The 24,237-nt window shown below is 29.5% G+C and overlaps 1 protein-coding gene across 1 annotated transcript; it reads right to left on the reverse strand.

Moving 5' to 3' along the window:
- Positions 1 to 16,064: 16,064 nt before the first annotated feature.
- Positions 16,065 to 22,806, reverse strand: LOC113374096 (aldose reductase-like). Its single transcript, XM_026614362.1, has 7 exons — positions 22,658 to 22,806; positions 20,760 to 20,902; positions 19,566 to 19,707; positions 19,312 to 19,503; positions 18,810 to 19,009; positions 18,422 to 18,577; positions 16,065 to 16,152 (listed from the first exon to the last, which is right to left on the reverse strand). The coding sequence occupies exons 1-7, from the start codon at positions 22,733 to 22,735 to the stop codon at positions 16,107 to 16,109; spliced, it is 957 nt and encodes a 318-aa protein (XP_026470147.1). The 5' UTR covers positions 22,736 to 22,806; the 3' UTR covers positions 16,065 to 16,106.
- Positions 22,807 to 24,237: the final 1,431 nt, after the last annotated feature.

Consider the following 24,237-nt stretch of genomic DNA (forward strand, 5'->3'; position numbering starts at 1 on the left):
CTTTAGAAAAAGTCTTTGAATTTTGTGCCATCGAAACCCATTTTTCTCATAGCACGTTTTGTGTTGTTTGTGTATACAGATCTCCTGACCAAGACGTTAAGAAGTTTATAAGTTTAGTATATAATCTGTTAGATAAACTTTTTATTAAATATGATTCAATAATTGTTTGCGGTGAGTTCAATAACCATTTAAACAAAAGAGACAGGATTAGTGATAGTTTCAAATTAAGCATGGAATCATTCGGATTATTTCCTACTATTAAAGACCCTACGAGAATAACTAGCTCCTCCTCATACTGTATTGATAATTTTTTCACAAATATATCTACGGTAAATTCTTGTGTTATCGGATAGTCTGTGGTCTCGAGTATACATAAAGAATATTATATATTATTTAAATATATAATATACCGTCTTTTATTGATTTTGTAAATTATAAATTTAAGATGTCTCACAAAATAAAAAAGGTGTATTAGGTTTTCGACGTATGTTTTCCTACGTACCTTTTGACACTGAACACGGGTCTAAAGTAAAAACTTGGGATCAAACTGCAAAAAATGGAAAAAATAAAAAAACTAATAATTTTTCGATTCTTCGTACATTGTGATTACAAAATGTGATGGTGATTAAATTACTCATTCTTCTACATGGTGATTACAAAATCTTATAATTTCTGTCGTTTCCTGGCTCTTTCGAGGAGGGATTCGAATCATTTTCCATCTTTATTGAGTTTCTTTTTGTAGAATGAAGTAGCAATCTGCAAATATTATTATTCTTTATTGATCCTGCAAAATCTACAAAAACATTTGCAGTTATTTGAAAATTTCTGCTGCTGTATTCTGGAAAATAGAACTCAATAATAATGAAAAAAGCTTTGCAGAACTCGGTTTTCCAGGTTATTGTATTATTTATATTTAGCTATTTTATTCTTCATAGACTAAAATTGGAATCTACAGAATTATCAATTATTTTCATCAATAATTTTTAGAAAACGTTCCCTTCTATAAAAGGTTTTGCGTCCCTGGCTTAGTGTAAGGGTAAATAGAATTTCTTTCGGAGTCCGTACTTGGCCTAATATATAGCGGACGAAAAACGAATAAGTTCCCGCTGCGGGAAAGCTTTGCGCCATAGTGTTTTATTTACGACAAAGCACGGATTTTTTGTTGTTTCTTAAATCTTTGTTTTGCCGAGAGCTCGGCTGTGGTCTGTTCTGTTCTTCTCGCGTTTTCGTGACAAAACGAGACGAGCAGAATCTGCAGAATGTCAACGGACCGAACATCCATTTATTTCTCATACATCCTAATAGATCATTAATTTAATACGAAATCGGATTGAAGAAGATGGATTTATGTGGACACTTGGGATTTTTCGTCGTCACTAGAACTTATTGTGGTATTTGTAATTATAGAGATTTTCAGAAAGTTTTGTTTGTTTCAATATATTTTGGTTCGATCGAAAGTTAGAAAACGGCTATGTCTCGGGAATGCAATACCGGTATGCCGGTATACCGAAAACCGGTATAGGTCTAATTTTTTGGCGGTATCAATACCGGTATTTACTATAAAAATATCGGTATTTTTGGTTTTGAAACATGAGCACTAATTGATACACGTCACAAATATGTTGGAGTCTCTCGAAATCATTAATTTATACCTCGTACTCACTGGAAACAGATGTCTAATAAAAAAATCATGTTTATTTTTGTTTATTTATGTAAAGAAGTAACGGTTTCGTAAAGTAACATTAATTTTATTTCTCTATTTTAATATAATAACTATCTATTTCTTGTAGAACAATGTAAGCTATTCTTCATCTTATTTCTTTCTATTTAGTTATATCTCGGGAATGCAATACTGATATGCCGGTATTCTGAAAACCGGTATACGGTCTAATCTTTCGGCGGTGTCAATACCGGTATTATTATAAAAATATCGGTATTTTATACTATGCTAATTCATACACGTCACAAATAACTTAGAGTTTCTTGAAATCATGAATAAATAAATAAATAAAATAAATAAATTTATACCTCATACTCACTGAAAACTGATGCCTCTTTCGGTCGTTGAATTCCTCATTAAACAGAATAGTTATTGCTTTCCAAAGGACGTATATTGTGTCTCGATAAATATAATCGAATTAATAAAAAATAATTTTTATTTCATCTTATGTAAAAATGTAACAGTTTTATTATAAACTGGCATTAGGCCATTAATTTTATTTCTCTATTTTAATACAAGGTTATCAATTTTTCCTTTTGTTTTTTTTTCTACTTTTACAGTGCTTCTATTTTTTCTTCGACTACATTACGCACAATTTTTTTTAATATATAATAAAAATCGCAATTATTCAAATTAAAAATTGTTCGTAATTCCATTTTTATTGTTTTTTTATATTTGTAACATTTTAAAACAGTTCACTAATACTAATTTATTTATTCATATTATTTGTTCTAATTTATTGTATTTGGCTCTGTGATATTATTTGTATTAACATTATCATTATTTAATAATTATTATTTTATGCACAACATCTACACTTTCAAAAGTTTATATCTACTTTGCAACTAGACGTCCTAAATTGATTTCTGTTCAAATCGTGAAATATTTATTTGATTATACCAATTATCATTTATTATTTTTCATCATTAAATCATTTCGAGATGCATTTACTTACTAACAAAAACCATTTTTTTTTTAATTTTCATTAATTCATCACCGATTGGTAAAATGAGAAATAAAAATGATTCCCAGAATAATAAGTGTCATTTCTCAATTGTAAATTTTTAACAAATTAATGGAGCTAGTTCATCATGTGCTTCGTAATTATTCATTAAAAAATACTTTAAACGCAGTGTAAATGTGAGATCTCGCTGACGTATTTTAATAGATTGATTTGGCTCAAAATATTTTATAACATACAATAATTTTTATATGCTGCGACATAAACTATTCGGTTTTATATTTCGGTATTAAAAGTGGTCAATATGATTTAAATCTATAAAAATGTTACTTACGTTGTCTATGTAAAATATTTTGAGCAGAAAATGTATGCATAATGGGTTATATTAGTAAAATTAATATTTGAATCAGTATTCTGTAAAAAGTGTTAATACTACTCTAAAACTATGTGTTTTTTATATCTGTACAAAAAGCTTTTATAACTTCTGTAACTAAGATAGACCAAAAATCAGGGTTTCTAGAATTTTCCTAAAGTTCTATTGTTGCTACAGACAAAGATAGTAATATCATATTTAAATTTCATAATATCGAATAAAAATTCATTTTTTATGTGTTTTATGTCCTTAAACATTTATTTTGGAATATTTTTAAACATCTTTAGCAATGATAGAACTTTTGTTAGTCGAAACGCTGTGCCTGCCTAATTTATATATACATACCTACTATATAGTGACTTTTTGAAAAGGCCAATAATTTGTTCAAGAAAAGTCTTATAAATAGACTTAATAATTGTAAAATTGAAAAAAAAACTTCATATTTGAAACTAATATAATTACAATGAAAACTTTTGAATTTTATAGTAAAACTCAAAATGTCCAAAAATTTTAAAAAAAGTTTTTGATAATCAAAAACTACACAAAAGTTTCAATTAAAGCTTTCTTTTATTGGTTTAGTTGCCCGATGATTGTACTTATATGTAAATATTGTGTAAATTACTGTACCAAATAAGAGCTATGTTATAATATGACTGTATAATAAATCAATACATTGGTAAACTTTGTTTAAATAAATATATTTTGTTAGTTTTTTTAGGAAGATTTATAGACTTTTATATACTTCTATGTAAATATAATATATTTTTTGACATTTGAGTTATCTAATGGGAATAAAACGCATCATCTCAAAAACAAGTGAGATTTTTTTAATAACAGTATTTGAAAATAGGTACATGTAAAACAGATTGCAGAATAAATTAAATAAAAAAAATTGAAAGTAGGTGGGAAAATATGTGTTACCAGCCATCACCTTAAGTCGAGCAACGGCGCTATCAGGAGGTAAACGGCAATGTATGAATTAGAGATGGGTATCTCACTCCGGAGCTATCACTCCGATACAACTCCTCCCTTGGAGTGAATCCGATTGGAGTTGTCTCACAGGATTTATTATAGCCGACTTCCCTAAACTGGTACTAAATCTGTTAACATGTGCAGATATTTGCTTGAGATTTTTTACTAATACAAAGATTTGGATCGAGAGAAGTGTTTTTTTTCTCGCCTCACAGCCAGTTTTATGACTTTCCAGATATATAATGTCTCAATAATGCTATTTTGTATTCTATATTTTGTATACGATAATGTTTGTCCACAAATGAGCTTTTTCAATGGTATACAACCAGCTAAAAAAATATTTTATATTGTATTATAACTTTTACACAATTATGATTTTATAATTGTGTAAAATAGTATGCTAATCAAACTACCAGATGTATAACTAATTGTCGAAAAGGAAATAATACAAGAATGTGAGGTATTATTATTTTGTGAAAAATGTACACAAAGATTTGTTCTTATTTCATATATAAGATTCACTGCATTATTGATTGTGATTTCGAAGTTTTATGTCAATTTGAGATTTGTATGCATATTGAAATGCATAAAATAGTAACTATTATAATAAAATGAACAAAAATGTTTGAACTATCTGTAAAATATTTCCAAAGTCTTAATAAATCCTTAGATATGTTAACAACACACTAGAGAACACAATTGTGTCAAGTATTATGTTTCAAAGTTGCCGGAGTTGTGGAGTTGTTAAGTGGATATAACTCCTTTCTAAAGCGGAGTCAAATCCTAACCGCCTTCGGATATAATAAGCCCATCTCTAGTATAAAAACTAACAACAAAAGTATTCAATAAACATCCTAAATCTAATTATAGTCTATATTATAATTGGTTATCTTGCTTACTACCTTATGGTTATCTTGCCTACTAACTTAAAATAGTGTCATTAAAAAAATCTTTTTTTAACTTGTTTTTCAGATAATTGCGGTTTACCTTTTTACTCGTGGACCTTTAAACCATTCTATTGTAAAAACTTCTGGTATTATATACCAATGTTGTTCCATATTATCAAAATTATTTCGGCTAAATTTTAATTAGAAAATTAATCAATCAAGAGCATACAAATGAACGTTATCTCAGTGCACACAATAGAGAATCCCTCTATCTCTCTGTCTACTTTATTATATAAACTAAGTTCTGAAAGCAAACTCATTGCCTATACAAATGTAACTACTCATCGTCATTGGGTAAGTACCAGCTACGTTCTAAGCTGATCAAATATTTGAACGCGGCGGAGATGCCATAATGTATGAACGTTGATCATATCTCATTTCGTACATCATAGTTTCAATATTTTGTATTATATGATTTCTAATTATGTCCGCAAACTGAAATAGGCATTTTAAACAATAAAAGACTCAATTTTGGCAGTTGTAAAACCGAAAGTACACTTGCGAATATCAACGATTCTTTGTACCATATTAGCCATGTATTCTACCGCATGAAATACATCTTGAAAGATAAACGATTTTAATAATAAAATTTTTTGTATTCAATATACTGGAAAAAACATTTATTTAGAAAATAAAACAAATTTAGTATTGAAACGGTTTGAATAAATCAATGAATATGACATTGTTTAATTGTTTAATTTAATCATTCCTCTCAGGAAAAATAAACCGACCAATCTCTATCAAAATTAGGGTTTATACGTTAATTAATTATTTTTATTCTAATCTTTTTATTTTTAAATTATCTTAGTTTATGGTACTTTAGTATATTTAATACTTACCATTTATATTTATATTAATAGGTTGTCAAATATCTCCCTTCCGCTTTTTTGCTATTGGTTTATAATACAAAAAGGCGGAAGGGAGATATTTGACAACCTAATATGTTATAATTATTTTTTATTTATATGTTTATACTTCACTTACATAATGCAATTTAAACATAAAATAACTTGAAATTTTTCACACATTCAATATACAGCCAACTATACATGTATATTATTCGAATTATTAAAAATGTTAATTCAATTTTTCGTAAATGCTAATAAAACTTTTTTCTTAATTCCTAAAGTGAATACCCATTTTTTTTATTAAAAAATTTTCACAAGAACTTTATTTTCCCAAAACAAAACAAAAATATAAAATTGAAACAATTTGCATAAAAATTAAAATAAATTAATTTTCAAAAAAATTGTGAATTTGAATCATATTATAGAAGATAAAGGTTTAAAGTATATTATTTTGCATTGTTTATTATTGTAATATTGCCCGAAATTGTGGTAAATCATTGTGTAATTTTCATATAAAGTGAATAATCCATAAAATGAAAAGGTTTACAATTATACATTATATACATACAGTTGGTTGGCGCGACACTGCAATTTTCGTTCGCGATAGTAGTAGTAGTTCGCCTGTAATATTTTTTTTTAATACTTTTTATATTTGTATAGTTGATACTACATGAACTATTTAAAATTGTTAACTCGGTGCATATATTTTGCGAACAAAAATTGAGGCATTTGAAATAAAATATGTTCATTCTAACAATAAGTCCGCTTAACCCTCCGTCGGTCGGCGAGGTCCGGCCAGACTTTTTTCGACTTCAATTATGAAAAAAACAAATACTTTTAGTAATCCTATCGACTTGAAATTTCTTGACTTTTCCTAAAATTTCTTTAGCTGTCGATCAATGAAAAAATCAGGACAAAAAAATGTACAGAAGGATAATTATAAGGATATTAACTATTTTATACTTCGAACAGTCGGAAAGGTCTGTCTAGACCACCCATACATTTTGTATGAAATATATGCTTTTTGATATATGTAAACCAGTATTTCTTTCATGGTATTTCCTATTTAAACTGCGTTGTATATATTCTTTGCTATGTGCTGTAACATGAATGTTAGTATTTTTATGACGAGAGTTCCTTGAAAACCTACCAAACTTATTGGTAATCGCAAACAAAATCGGATGAGTAATGCACACATTATCAACAATTTTTCTACCCGTACTGCATTCGAAATTTTTTTTGGCAAACCTGTAGTGAAATTATATTTTCACTTTAAGTTTTACAGCTCATTTCAAAGGCGACGCACTTCATTTTGTTTTCATTTGAATTTCATATTCATTTCAAAGGCGCCGAAAAAGAATAAAACAGAAAAATTAACAAAAAAAGCAACAATTTTTTTATATTTCTTGATTTTTTTATATAATATAATATGTAATATTTTTATTATAAGCAAGCTCAACACATGCAAAAGACGGTAAGAAAAAGAAAAATCTAAACTATAAATATTTACTACTAATAATCGTTAATATATAAGACACAAAAATCTCATCTATTCGATATAAATGCATGTAAAATGAATGGTGGTCCAGCCAGACCTTTCCGACCGTTCGAAGGTGAAAAAATATCCGACCGACAGAGGGTTAATTAGATTTTGTTCATATATATTTCATTCAAACATATATAAACCATGTCGTCTAATCTAATAAATTTTCACATTTATTACTACTAGGAACAAATCATAAAAATTCTAGTTTTTATAGTAATTATTCATAGACATTTTGACTACTTATTTTTATTTTCTTAAAATAAAAAAAAAATTAAATAAAAAGAAAAAAAAACTAACAGGTCATATGACCAAAAAAAAGTTGGGTTGGCATCACCTGTGTTGGCGTAGTTGGTAGAGTGATGGCTTTATACCAAAAGGGTACCGAGTTCGAATCATACCTCCAGACAGAAAACGGAAATCAGCAATATGGCTAACGTTGTGGTATTTATTTATTGTTGTTTAACACAAAGTTAATATTTAGATATAACAAACTAACAAGTCATGAGGCCGAAAAAAGGAGAATCTATGTGGCCTGTGTTGGCATAATTGGTGACATGATGGCTCGTACCCAAAGGGTACCGAGTTCGAATCATACCTCCAGACATAAAACGAAAATCAGTAGTATGGCTAACGTTGTGGTAATCATTTATTGTTGACTAACGCAAAGTTAATATTTAGATATAACCAACTAACAAGTCATGAGGCCGAAAAAAGTAGAATCCATATGGCCTCTCTTGGCACAATTGGTAGCATGATGGCTTCATACCCAAAGGGTACCGAGTTCGAATCATACCTCCAGACATAAGCAGTATGGCTAACGTTTGTGGTGTTCATTTATTGTTGATTAACACAAAGTTAATATTTAGATATAACAAACTAACAAGTCATGAGGCCGAAAAAAAGTAGAATCCATATGGCCTCTCTTGGCACAATTGGTAGCACGATGGCTTCATACCCAAAGGGTACCAAGTTCGATTCGTACCTCCGGACACAAAACGGATCGACATCAAAACGTTCGATCTCGATCTAGAGGAGAGATACGCGAGATAATCCCGTATCATCACCTAATGAACCCCGAATTATCCTTGAACAGGGGGAGGCGGAATAATAGGGAGGTGTGGGGTTTGCAAACCCGCGCCCCTGTGGTTCCACCCCCGAAAAAGAGAGAGCGAACTATAAGGGGGTGCATCACAGAGTGGTTCGGTGTGCGAGTCGCCGGAGCACCCCAAGGTGCGATGATGGGGATGTGAGTTGAAGGAAATGGAGTGGGATGAGAGAGAAAAAGGGAGGATTTCATCTTCTAATTTTTAATCACGGCGATGGATATCACGGCGACGGTTACCATGGCAGGGGTTACCGTTTAGTCATACAAGGGTTACGAAAACCATAACCATGGCAACGAAAATCCCCTCCTATCTGACGCCGTTAGTTTTATTAGTCATAAAAACGAGGGTTACCATGCAACAAAAATTCCTCCTATCACTTCCACCATGGCAACGAAATAAAATGACGGTTACCATAACAATGGTTACCATGTAACCGTTGCTATGGCGCCGTTAGTATTATTCGTCATAAAAACGAGGGTTACCATGGCAACGAAAATTCCCCCTATCTCTTTCCACTATGGCAACGAAATAAAATGACGGTTACCATGGCAGCGGTTACCATAACAATGGTTACCATGTAACCGTTGCTATGGCGCCGTTAGTATTATTAGTCATAAAAACGAGGGTTACCATGGTAACGAAAATTCCCCCTATCTCTTTCCACTATGGCAACGAAATAAAATGACGGTTACCATGGCAGCGGTTACCATAACAATGGTTACCATGTAACCGTTGCTATGGCGCATATTAGCGTATTATTAGTCATAAAAACGAGGGTTACCATGGCAACGAAAATTCTCCCTATCTCTTTCCACTATGGCAACGAAATAAAATGACGGTTACCATGGCAGCGGTTACCATAACAATGGTTACCATGTAACCGTTGCTATGGCGCATATTGGCTTATTATTAGTCATAAAAACGAGGGTTACCATGGCAACGAAAATTCCCCCTATCTCTTTCCACCATGGCAACGAAATAAAATGACGGTTACCATGGCAGCGGTTCCCATAGCAATGGTTACCATGTAACTGCTGCTAGGGCGCCGTTAGTCATAAAAACGAGGGTTACGTTACCATGGCAACGAATATTTCCCTCTAAATCTTCCCTCCTCATCTCCTTCTCTCTTTCATTCCCCCTTTCTAACCCCCACTCCATTTCCTCACATCCGCATCATCGCACCCAAGGGTGCTCCGGCGACTCGCACACCGCCCAACCACTTTTTCGAGGGGGCGCGGGTTTGCAAACCCCACGTCCCCCTATAACCCTTTGTCCCATGTTCGTACAGGGATGACACGGGATTGTTGCGCGTAACTCTCCTCTCGATCGAGATCGAGAGTAGCATACCTGGGGTCCCAAATTCGAACGGATGTGATTCCGTGCATGCCTAGTCCCACAACGTCAACGTCCGTTTTGTGTCCGGAGGTATGAATCGAACTCGGTACCCTTTGGGTATGGAGCCATCATGCTACCAATTATGCCAACACAGGCCACGTGGATTCTACTTTTTTCGGACTCATGACTTGTTAGTTTGTTATTTCTAAATATTAACTTCGTGTTAATCAACAATAAATGAACACCACAACGTTAGCCATACTGCTGATTTTCGTCTTATGTCTGGAGGTATGATTCGAACTCGGTACCCTTTGGGTACGAAGCCATCATGCTACCAATTACGCCAACACAGGTCACATGGATTCTACTTTTTTTCGCCTTATGACTTGTTAGTTTGTTATATCTAAATATTAACTTCGTGTTAACCTACAATAAATGAATACCACCACGTTAGCAATACTGCTGATTTCCGTTTTATGTCTGGAGGTATGATTCGAACTCGGTACCCTTTGGGTACGAAGCCATCATGCTACCAATTACGCCAACACAGGCCACATGGACTCTACTTTGTTTCGGCCTCGTAACATGTTAATTTGTTATATCTAAATATTAACTTTGTGTTAATCAACAATAAATGAATACCACAAACGTTAGCCATACTGCTGATTTCCGTTTTACATCTGGAGGTATGATTCGAACTCGGTACCCTTTGGGTATGAAGTCATCATGCTATTAATTATGCCAACACAGGCTACATGGATTCTACTTTTTTTCGGCCTCATGACTTGTTAGTTTGTTATATCTAAATAGTAACTATGTGTTAATCAACAATAAATGAATACGACAAAGGTTACTCATACTGCTGATTTCCGTTTTATGTCTAGAGGTATGATTCGAACTCGGTACCCTTTGGTTATGAAGCCATCATGCTACCAATTACGCCAGCACAGGTTACATGGATTCTACTTTTTTCGGCCTCATGACTTGTTAGTTTGTTATATCTAAATATTAACTTTGTGTTAATCAACAATAAATAAATACCACAACGTTAGCCATACTGCTGATTTCCGTTTTGTGTCTGGAGGTATGATTTGAACTCGCTACCTTTTTGGTACGAAGCCATCACTCTACCAACTACGCCAACACAGGCCATACCAACCCAACTTTTTTTTGACCATATGACCTGTTAGTTTTTTTTTGTTTAAAATCTACAATATCACCTGATTTGTAACGGTTTACTAATGTTATCGTCGTGGCGTCGCGCGTTGTGAGGTAAGGAAGGTGTGTAAAGTAAGGAAAGAGATAGTAGCGTGAAGATGGCGAGGAAATTAATGTAATTAATATAATATTAAAATAATCTAATGAAAATAAAGTTATCTTAATATTAGTAATGATAATGTCCTTGTGCAAAAGAGGAAAAGGACAAAGCTGGGAACTCGATTTTTATTGTATAAGTCCAAAGTTAAGTAAAACTAACCAATATTTAAAGTATATTAATTAAAATGAACTAAATAACAAATGAGTGAAAAATGTTATTATTTTTGAGACATTTGAAATAAATGAATAACCATAGATTAGCCTATTTAAAATGGCCAAAGTTATAACTACATTAACTTTGTAGATCATCCTCGTCGAAGAACGAATTAATAAGTGTATTAATGTTTATATAAACATCAGAATATATATTTATGTTTATAATACCTGTACGGTGTGTTTCTAATATATATCACTAAAAATGGTGTGAAATGAAACACTCCAAATAAAGTTTAGTTAGTTTCATTCAAAACTTCCAATCAATATATCACAATATTTAATAATACAATTATATTTATTTATTATTACAATTACAATAATCAAAATGAATAAATTACATTATCATATGATAATCATGAATAAACATTAGTATGGACGCCTCTGATTATTCAAATCCCTTTGAAATATGTGATAATTTGATGTGCATATGTCTATGATCATTTTTCACCGCGAAATTTTGTACTGGATCTCCGAAACCGCTACACCTAGTCTTTCCTCAAATTTAATCATTTCTTCATTTTGTCGAAACAAGTAAGTTTTTTACCGAATATTGCCGAAAATGGTATTTATTTTTCGAGAGAACGTATAGTCGATTTGAATGATGCAAAACACATTTTATTCGTTGGGTTTCGTATTAAGTTTAGCGCTTCGATATTTCGTCTCTAAAACACATAAGCAGCACGATTGCTTTGAAAAATGTTCATATTTTTTAAAAAAAATCGATACTAAAAAAAAAAATAAGTAATTTTTTTTTCATTTTTAATCGTACAAAAATCATAATTGAAATTTTTTGCATTTTTATGGGTTTTGAAGGTTTCTGAACATTTTGGTAAACCTTAGAAAAAATGGATGTATGTATGCATGAGTGTGTGATTCAATTTTTCGTCGACGTTTTCGGGCGCACGGATCAACCGATTTAAATTATTTAAAAAATATTCGATTTTTATTGATAGTGAAATGTGCTGATTAGTTTTTGGCAAATACTGGTCCAGCCGTTTCGGATATACATACTTTAAATATATCTGTAATACATAGATACACGTCCTCGTCCAATTCATAAGCTCATATAATCGAATAATTAAAGTTACACTATTAATAATAATCTCATTAAATTCATTTAATATTTTTCGAATATTTCGTTACGGTTCGGGAAGTTCCAGAAATTTGCCTCAGGGCGCGATGCCATACACCACTATATAGCTTAGAATTGCATGTAAATTCGTCATCTAAGAAGAAAGCTCGAGATCTGAAGAATATATTTTTCATAAACTTTCAGCTCGTTTACGAATTTGATAAGGTTTAATGGTAAGGTTTAAAGTTTAATGGTAAACTGGTTACATCAGCCAATACGACGATTGTCTTAGATCACACATAAATCAGAATTTAAATGTTTAAGGACAAAGAATTTAGCAAATTATACTACGCAAGTGAAAATTTATGATACGTGTTGTAGCATTAGACCATGATTAATACCTTTATTTATTTTTTTACTGCGAAGTGTTTTTCTTCATAACTTACAATTTATCTTGACAGCAAAAGCTGAAGAAGTATGAACTCTCCCCTCTTACTGACAAGGTGACATATATTATATTATATATCTGTGTATATGAAAGCTCGCATTGCTGGTGGAAAAATAAGGCCAACATGATATAATATTGCTTTATATAGATCCCAAAGTGTATCCGAATTTAATTCTGAAAATGTATTTTTTGTTTTGTATTCTATATTATATATGAAATGATCCAGAAAATACAGATTTATATTACAGATAAATAATGATTCGATATATTGCACTTTAAATATAATTTATGCGAATCAATCACATTTCTTAATAAGTCTATACTTACTTTTATTACATGATAAAATTTTATATTGTTTTCTTATAGGATAACGATATTTGAAAAATAAGATTATATAAATATAAGATATATTATACTTACTAGTATATTAATTCGTGTTAGTGGCATTTTGCCTTATGGATGATATTATGTTGATAATGGTCTTCACTATATATATATAGTGAAGACTCACCAGAAAATAAAATTAGGTATTAGTAATCTATATATATAGATTAGTATATTAATTGGTGTTAGTGGCATTTTGCCTTAAGGATGATATTATGTTGATAATGGTCTTCACTATATATATATAGTGAAGACCATTATCAACATAATATCATCCTTAAGGCAAAATGCCACTAACACCAATTAATATACTAATCTATATATATAAATTACTAACACCTAATTTTATTTTCTGGTGAGTATCTGATACAAATAAATAAAGCATAATATTATATTTTGAATGTGGTTATCCTGTATAAAAAATCTAATAAGAAATAAGGCTGATAGGCGTGAAACCCTATAGAGTTTCATCAAATGGCTTTTAAATTTTGAAAATCCGTGCAACCGTTTTTGAGAAAAAATTAACTGAAGGTATAATTTTAGCTCCCAGACACGCACCCATATTTGTTTTCGCCAAAAAATCCGACATGCTAATTTTATTTTTCTCGTTTCAAGTCATTCTGAAGACCAAAATTAGTAAAAGTGTGCATGTGTATGTATGTAAGCGAAAATTTTCTTAATTTGATTAAAATTTTCTTGATTTGATGAAACTCGATAAGGGCTCGAGTTGTTGCCTAACGGTTGGGTGAGCTGTTCCTTAAAATTAGAGGAAAAGTGTAATAAAACTGTACGCGTTTTTGACAAAAATTCTTAACCAGTTTTGAGAATTTCGAAACTAATCGAAAGTTTTCAGTGGGCAATCGTACTGATTAGTTTTTCGTGAAGATCAGACGCGCTGTTTGTTCGTAATTAATTGTGAAGAACTTTTTGAAAATCACTTTGTATGGAGATGACTAAAAACAAATTTTATGGAAATGCGATAAGTGATTCGATTATAAAAATTCATTAAATTTTCAAGTCATGCCATGTGTACGTTATGTGTGTGGATCTGTTTCGATTATTTATGTGTATGAAATTTGCCTTGACAAAGTAACACCTACAACCACCAAATTTTGTGTCAAGCGATTCAGAATAACTTGAACAATCGGGAAATCATAAAATTAGCGAATCGGAAAAAGAATATTCTGGATATTTATTTCAGCTTAGGTTACATGCATAGATAAATATATTATATTACAATAGTTATATGTCTAGAGAACCAAATATTTTTGACGAAGAGTTTGTCTTTTTATCTTATCGTTGTCTGTTTAAATTTGTGTAATTACTTATTTGATTATAAACAAATCTCATTTACTCATACATTTAGATAACTATAATTTTTTATAACTTTTTTTAAAGAAGGGTAAATAAACTAATTTTGAAAACGCCCACGTATTGTATATAGCGCTGCCACTGATCCCCGGATATATATTTTGAATATAGATAATAATTATTAAGATAAATATTAAGTTAAGTGCTTTTATCAACAAGAATCGAACAAATTTTGAACGTGGTTTGCCTATTATTTACCAATATCGAGCTAATATTACATTTGAAAGTGGTATCAATTATGTTAATTACATATGTTAATATAACAATATTCCCTCAACTGGAAATATTTGAATCTTGTTCAATTTTAAATATTATATTTTGTAGTAATATTAAATAAAAATTCAAGAGCTTTATTTAGTGAATTGAAATAGCTTAATTATTATCAATTTTATATGAAAGTTAATTTTCGTATGCTAGTTTACAAACATTTACCCAAAATTAACTGAAGGTTAAGTGACAAGTTCTTTTATAGCACAACATTCTTAATTTAAGTAGCAATTCCATTTGTATATTGTAAAAAAAATATATTCTATGAAAAACTAGTCTACTAAAAAAATTACACGAATTGTGTACACATAAAAATCTCTACAAAATATCTGATAATTTGATGTGCATAAGTCCAATAAACATTTTTGACCGCCAAATGACATTTTTTAACTTATTTTTAATTAGAGTCCATAACCGCTAGACTTCCCAAAAATTTAATCAGTTTTTCATCTTGTCAATACAAGTAAAATGTTTTTTGAATTATTAAAGTTGAACGCTCCGTTCTCTTAAAAACTAAGTTACCGTTTTTGGCACTTTTTGCCCCGTATCTTCGGAACGGCTAGCCCTGGCTTAGCCAAAAACTAATCGGCACGTCTCCTTATCAATACGAATCGATTGTTTTTTTTTAATTATTCAAGTCGGTTGATCCGTGTTCCCGCAATCATAATTTGTTGATACAAAAAATTGTATCCGCACATACACACAATACATCAATACATCCGCACGCACACAATACATCAATTTTTTCTAAGGTATGCCAAAATGTGCAGAAACCTTTCAAACGTACAGATATATAAAAAATTTATTTTCGATTTTTTGCGATTACTATAACTTGCCCTACGGGAAGTTAAGTAATAAGTAATTTAAAGTTAATAAATGAATAACGTAATATTCTTTTCATTTAGAATCTAAGCATCATCCATAATATTTTGATAACTTTTTCTTATTTTGCTAAATATGAATGTGGAATACATATTGATGCCAATTTAAATTGTTTTCTTTATATTACATTTATTAAACTAAAACGATTTCTTTAGGTATTTGATTAGTTTGTCACTGAAGGAACTCTTTTAGTTTAAATATTCGAACAGAGAGCTCATAAGATTTTAATTAAAATGCAATCTATAACAACTTCATTTATTAACAGATTTGAATAACAAATATTTCATGAAAAACAAACTTCAGGTATTTTATGTTTGTTATTTATTTTGATCAACAGAAGTTTAAAATTCTTCGTTCTCAAATGGATGGTGTTTATGTCCAAGTGCTCTAAAATATTTCAAAATGGTTAAAATCATTAATCACATTGAGAGAATAATATAAAAACTGATATTAACATATCAAATTATTTACTATAAACTATATATATATATATATATATATATATATATTGAATGGTAGAGTCTTGGATTTGTGTATATTTTGTAGAGTTTCGAACAAGAATCCAAAAATAATACAAAATAAAAAACAAGAAAAGTTTTTAAAAAAACAATTTCTTTATTTAATTATTTGTTTATTGTCGACGTTTCGGAACTAGGTACGTTCCATCTTCAGGACATCTGTCAAGAAACATGATCTTGATGAGATTTTAGCAAACAATATGTTTAGGATTTTTATCATTTTTATTTTGAACATATTATCATATTTCTGTACATTATTATATATTTTTTACAATTTAATTCATTATTTAAGAAAAATCTATTTTCTTTTCCTAAACATATTGTTTGCTAAAATCTCATCAAGATCATGTTTCTTGACAGATGTCCTGAAGATGGAACGTACCTAGTTCCGAAACGTCGACAATAAACAAATAATTAAATAAAGAAATTGTTTTTTTAAAAACTTTTCTTGTTTTTTATTTTGTATTATTTTTGGATTCTTGTTCGAAACTCTACAAAATATATATATATATATATATATATATATGTGTGTGTGTGTGTGTGTGTGTGTGTGTGTGTGTGTTAAAGAAGTTAGTTTTGATGTTGAGAAATATGAATAAGTTCTTCAAGGGCAATACATCAAATAAAAGGCAAAGATTTAGAAGTTAATCTTTAATTTTTTCCAAACGTTTCGACATAAAATTTTATGTCATCATCAGTGGATATAAATATGGTCTTACATCAGTAACTAGTGCATGGCACATAATTTTGCACTATCATATATACACTAACTTGTTTTTTGTTTTTGTTGAACAGAGTATAGCAAAATATTTGTGAAATATATAATATATTTTGCACGGAGAAAGTAGTTTATGCGTATTTTTTCGAGGCATTGCCCTAACATAAAATCCAATGTCAAAACGTTTGGAAAAAATTAAAGATTAACTTCTAAATCTTTGCCTTTTATTTGATGTATTGCCCTTGAAGAACTTACTCATATATATATATAATATATATATATATATATATATATATATATACACACCTAAGTCTGTTTTTACACGGAGATTGGTTCCAGAAGAAGCCGTGTAAAAAAAAAACGTGTAAAAAAAGACATTGATCTTATACAAAAATGGGTGATTTGTCCTACTCTCTAAAACCTATTAAAATTAGTGTAAAACAAGAATTTTCAAGAACAAGAATTCATGTTTATTTTAATAATAATTCCCCTAAATTAGTGCTATTCACATTTGCTTTGACCAGTAAAAATTGTTTGTACGCGCTAAAGGGGAATTCACTTAAATCTTTATGCTAGTGTTCGCAAACTATCGATACTATCGATGATTTCAGACTTTTTTCTTTCATAAATACTTTTTTGTGATATGAACATACATCGCAAAAATTAAATTTGACAAAAAAAATTAATTACATAAAATTTCAAATATTGCTAAATGGAATAAAATCGTGTAAAAAAATTAAAAATATTCAATTTTCAAACCGTGTTATATCAAAACCGTGTACAAAAAGACCGTGTAAAAACAGACTTAGGTGTATACACCTAAGTCTGTTTTTACACGGAGATTGGTTCCAGAAGAATCCGTGTAAAAAAAAAAAACGTGTAAAAAAAGACATTGATCTTATACAAAACTGGGTGATTTGTTCCTAATCTCTAAAACCTATTGAAATTAGTGAAAAGCAAGAATTTTTAGGGTATTCCCCTAAATTAGTGCTATTCACATTTGCTTTGACCAGTAAAAATTGTTTGTGCGCGCTAAAGGGGAATTCACTTAAATTTTTAAGCTAATGTTCGCAAACTATCGATACTATCGTTGGTTTCAGACTTTTCTTTCATAAATACTTTTTTGTGATATGAACATACTTCGCAAAAATTAAATTTGACAAAAAAAATTCAAGTATATAAAATTTCAAATCGTGCTAAATGGAATAAAATCGTGTAAAAAAATTAAAAATGTTCAATTTTCAAACCGTGTTATATCAAAACCGTGTACAAAAGGACCGTGTAAAAACAGACTTAGGTGTATATATATATATATATATATATATATATATATATATATATATATATATATATATATATATATTTATATATGCATCTATACAATAGGTAAATATTTTATAAGTACATATATATAACATACCCTGTCATTGGAACAGTTCTATAGTTTTCATCAAGCTTACTAAAGCATTCCATGTCATCTTCCGATAATTCAAAATCAAAGATATTGAAGTTTTCAGCAATTCGAGATTTTGTAACTGATTTTGGTATTACAATATTGCCTAATTGTAAATTCCATCTAACAAACAAGAGTATTTTACTTCACATTTTAAAAATCTTTTACTCTCTTACTTCTATTATTGTTAATATTTCATTTGAGCACCTTATTGTTAATACAAAATGCTTTTGAAAAAGGTAATAGATAATAAATAATATATTAAGTGTCATTTGAAAATTGGGGAGAAATTAATTTTTATTACAGTTTCCCCAAATTGCTTTTCTACTAAATGATATCTATAATTAAAAATTACCTCAATGTTAATTGGGCTGGAGTTTTTCCTAAAGCTTTAGCCCTTTCGTTGAGCCATTGATCATCAAGAACCTTTTTGTCTTCCGGTTTCGCCCAAGGTCTATCAGGAGAGCCCAGTGGACTATATGATGTTATTTGAATTCCACGTGCTTGACAGAATTGTCTTAGCCGGCTTTGATTCAAGTAAGGGTGCAACTCAACCTGGAAGAATATCATATTATAAACTCACATTGCATGTATATAAGTATAGAAAAAATGTTCAGCAATAGTGCAAAAATTCTAAAAAAAAATCACATTAAGGGTTCACTATCTGAAGTCGGAGTTAATTTGTGAAGTCATTGCCAAAAGAAAAAATCTTAAAAGATAAGGATTAACCAAACAATATTGTACCTCAAATATTGAAACCAAAACTACCCAGAAAATAAGTAACAACAATAAGAAAATAAAAACAACAATTTAAAACTCTTAATTCAATATCATTCCTAGATGACAAAAACATGTACCTGGTTAGTAACTGGTTTGATTTTGCAGTGATCAAGAAGTCTTTGCAATTGCTTTGAATTGAAGTTAGAGACCCCAATGTTTTTCACCAATCCATCATTATATAAAGCTTCCATTGCTGTCCAAGTATCTAAATAATCAACATCAGAAAACTGAATTTGACCGTTAACAGTTGGAAACAAATCTTCTTCTTCCTTTAATGGTTAAAATATTAAATCAATACATGAAAATAGTGTACTACGTAAGTACTACTAACTTTGTAAGCCATAGGCCAATGGATCAAATACAAGTCTAAATATTTTAAGCCAAGATTGTCGAGTGTAGTTTGTAAAGCGCCTTTGACTAAGTCTGGTCTGTGGAAAGTATTCCATAGTTTGCTCGTTATATAAAGATCCTCTCTAAAAAATAAATAGCGTAATTAAAAAAAAATTATATGATGTTTGTAATAAAAAAAATAGAAATTAGATACAGTCTAAGTTAAATACACAAATTATGTAACTATTCTATGTTTAAGAAATCAAATGATCCATGCATTACAATTAGTGAGCAAAAAAAATATAATAATAAATGAATAATTTTTTGTCTTCTCATCATTTAATGTAACATGATTGTAGTATCTATGCAAATTTTCCACATTTATGTGTTAATGGCACAAATAATTTCAAGTAGTCAAAGAATGTTTATATTCTATCAACAATATAAACAGGATAATTGAATTATGAAGAAAGAGGTGCAAATAAGGGCTATTAAATAACACAAACTGATTTTAGATATATAGCATTGAATTATAAGATCTTTTACATACAATTTAACCTGGAAGAACTGAGTATCAATTATTCTATTTCACTTCAATATATAAGCAAATTACTTGAATAGTTTTAAATTTTTTAAATAAATTTGTATCCAAATTCAAAAGCCAAAATTATTCGGTTTTAAAGTTTCTTCAATTTTTTTTTTGCACAAAAAATATTTGCTATACAGATTATGTCAGTAATTCGAAACATATTAAGTTCAGTTTCCTCATCTTCATTTACAAAATATATATATAAATATATACATATATATAAATATTAAATGAATATATATATATATATATATATATATATATTCCGAAGGAAAATATTGATTATTTAAAAATAGACTGATGTGACCTAATATGAAACATTGTAGAATCAATCAATAAATTTAAATTTTTAAAGCCGTACACAAGTCTGCTCTACAATTAATCAAAACTATAATGAAGTACATGGATGTGCACTAATTTTTCTATTTATGCAATACTCTTTCCAGAGTTGAATAGATTTAAATATGACAATGAATACTTAATTGATGTGGCAAGAAATTAATTGAGCATAATATGTTGGAAAGATTGAGTAGTAATTTGTAAATAACATGCACTAAAAACTAACCAGTGTATAGTATGCTAGATAAATTCATAAAACTAATCAACCTTTTGACTACGCCTTCCTCAATTTTGCTTTTGATAGCTGAGCCAACTTCTTTTTCATTGCCATAAACATGAGCACAATCAATGTGCCTATATCCGAGGTCAATCGCATCTCTGACAGCTCGATCTACTTTTCCTGGCTCTGACTAATAAATGAAATGATAAATTACCATTAAGAATACTAATACCACTTACGTATCTACTATTGCATACAGATTAATTATGATACGAGTTATTAATATTATTAAAATTATAAGAATGATTGTTAAAATAATATAATGCTTGTAATCAAATTCAATTATAATGTTCTGTCACTATTTTTGGAGCCTCTATTTAAACTAATTAGATCTGAAGAGATCCATATATTCTATAACAAATAAAATTATTTAATTTAAGATCAATTAAAATAAAATAGAAATATTTAACTTATATATTTGATAACTTCTGATTTTGCATAAATGATTTATCAAAAGTATACACATAGTAAAATATATAACAATATCATTGCTGTAAATAAGTAATTTGCAAAGTCAATATACACACTGAAGGAAAATATTGATTATTTAAAAATAGACTTATGTGACTTAATATGAAACATTGTACAATCAATCAATAAATTTAAATTATTACAGCCGTACAACTATAAAGAAAGGCATGGCTGTAACTTAGGCATGTAAATTAGTATAAAATATTATTCGTTTCTGATAGTAATAGCTAATGACTTTATAAAAGATGTTAACCAATTACTTGTCTTTGTATTTAATTATTATTTTATTATTATTTATTAGTATTCAAGGTTTGTTTTGATCTACTTAAGAAATAATAAATATTACCATATTAATTGGTATTCAATTATTAATTTAATTTTTGTTTATAGACAATTTTTATTATAGTATTCAATATGTCGATAGGTATTTTCTATAGAAAACCTTCCAATGTTATCACATTGTTAAAAAATTTTTATAACATGTGTCAACACATTATAATGTAATGATGCAATGATTTAGACGATAAAGAAACATTTATATGTGTTTGATTTATGTTACTTCAGTAGTGATATATCAAATATATCCCTCTATCGATAGCAGTCAAAATATGCACAGATTGGGCGCAGTGTATCTGACAAAAACAAATTTCAAGTATATGCACAAATGGAAGATAGCTTTATATAATGCTATTTAATTGGAATTTTTACAATGCTGAATATATGTGTTATGATTAAGTAAAAACAAAATATGTATTACATCAAGATTATTTTTACAATATATTGTACCCACATATATTTATATTTTGCTATATTGTACAATATATTCTTGATGCGCAAACTGTACTTTTTCTAAAATAAGTACTATAATTTATTAAATTATATAATTGACACATTTTATTGCAAAGCCTGCATAAAAATTTGGGATATTAAAAACTTATTTTGTCATTTTGTACGCTTAATAGAATTTGGCTCAGTGCTTAATAGAATTTTGCAAATATACCACCAAAGTTCAAAGACAATATAATGTAAACGAATAAAAAGTAAATATAAAATAATAAGGCTGCTGAGCTCTGGGAGTCTCGATAACATCAAATCATGAAGCAACATATTGAAATGCTGATCCTGTATTTAACAGATTGCCTGACAAAAAGATATATCTTCGTAATTCATGTAACATCTCTAAAAACAAAATTTGTTACGTTCAATTAGAATCACTCTTAGAACTCATACTATTAGAACAAAAAGGTTTATGAAACAAAATATCTGAAATAGAATAAATAAGTATAGGTTATAGTGGATTATGGTAATATCGTTTCTATATTTAAATAATTCACTGTTAATGCTTTCGCCAACTTATGCTATATTGTCTAAGAACTTATGTTTCTAGGTTATAAAATACTTTTATAAAATTTACCTTCCAGGTTCCCAATCCAAGAACAGGAAATTGATTTCCATTGTTAAACGTTACAAATTCTTTTGGTTTCAAACTCATGATGTTCAACAGATATAATTACAGCTCACAAATATTCCTGTAGTGATTGTACTAGAATCTTGGTTATTTGCACAAAGTATTATCAGCAATGGAAAAACTTATCAATTCAAGGTTTATCAAACAGATCAATCTAAAGGTGCGTCCACACCTAACGAACGAACACGAACGAACATAAACGAACGTACCAGAACGAACGGCAACAGCACAGTGTGGACGCCACGACGATCACGAACGAACATAAACAAACATGGCGAGCAATGTTCCGCAACTTGTCGGTACATCAAAGGGAATTGTTCGTTCGTGTTGGTACTCGTATTTGCAGTGTGGACGTCTCAACGAACGCAAACGAACATTTTTGTTTTAATAATTTTAATAATTTTATAATAATTTTTTAATAATTTAATAATAATTTTTTAAAAATTTAATAATAATTTTAATAATTTAATAATATTTACTTTTAATTATTGTGTACAGTTTGAAAATTTTAATAATATTTACTTTTAATTAATGTGTACAGTTTGAAAATTTTGAATAAATTATGGAATGGTCAAATAACGTAATTTTATCATTCATAAATGAAATAGAAAAGTTTCCTATAATATAGGAGACTAAAAACCATTTTTATAAAATTATTAGACAAAAAACGATGCTTGGGAAAGTGTAGGCAAAACGTTTGGGATGTCAGAAGCTGCAGTAAAGAAGAAAATGGCAGTCTTTACAAGTAAATATTAAACTTGTTATCATACACAGACATTCAAAATATATGTTGAGGATGAGAGTTTGAAAATTGAGTATAGTTAGCTCAAGGAATGTTCAGCTTGCTCCGAATATGAATGCTGAGGAAAGAAAACGACTCAAAATATAAATATTAAATACAAAAACTGAGTGAAATTAATTGAATAATTTATTTACAGTATATTTACAAAAATATACACGAACAAAAATCACACAAAAACCAGTGAAAATGCCGTATGATTAAAGCTTACATCCATATCAATAATAAAACTGACGTTTCACGGAACACCTACGAACAACGAAAATTCAAGCGCTCACTGCTTTTAAGCGCTTGTTCAAGTTTGTTTGAAATTTTTCGCGTTCGTTCGTGTTCCTGCTCGTTCTTCTTTGTATTTTCTTGTTTGACATGTTCGTTCGTGTTCGTTCGTTAGGTGTGGACGCACCTTAATTGGATAATGATTCGTGCGTGATCGGCTCTGATAGACGAAGGCAATAAATTGTTACTGATAAGTTGGTTGTTTTCAGATGTAAGATCTGTCAAGAGTCTCTAAACACAGGATAAAAAAGTGCTGAGAAAGCTGTCTGAAGTTAACACCACCTTAAATCAGGCTAAGAATTTTGACATTTTCATATTTCAGCCAGCATGAAGTTGGCGACGAAATAGAAGTTAGACGTCAAGTTGAAATGTATTGGATTCATAACTTTGACAGCTAAAACCTGTCAAGATCATTATTATCACAGCCAAACAAGTATTATTATTATTATAT

This window comes from Ctenocephalides felis, unplaced genomic scaffold (genome assembly GCF_003426905.1).
Source record: "Ctenocephalides felis isolate EL2017-DRISC unplaced genomic scaffold, ASM342690v1 CF-g0.4_SCAFFOLD_01604, whole genome shotgun sequence".
Classification (NCBI taxonomy): domain Eukaryota; kingdom Metazoa; phylum Arthropoda; class Insecta; order Siphonaptera; family Pulicidae; genus Ctenocephalides; species Ctenocephalides felis.

Excerpts from the sequence above, each read along its gene's own strand:
- LOC113374096 (XM_026614362.1), bottom strand. The coding sequence starts at position 22,735 with ATGAGTTTGAAACCAAAAGAATTTGTAACGTTTAACAATGGAAATCAA. Across the intron at positions 19,708-20,759 it reads GAGGAAGGCGTAGTCAAAAG|AGAGGATCTTTATATAACGA; the intron begins GTTGATTAGTTT and ends TTTATTTTTTAG. Across the intron at positions 18,578-18,809 it reads CCAGCCCAATTAACATTGAG|ATGGAATTTACAATTAGGCA; the intron begins GTAATTTTTAAT and ends CTTGTTTGTTAG.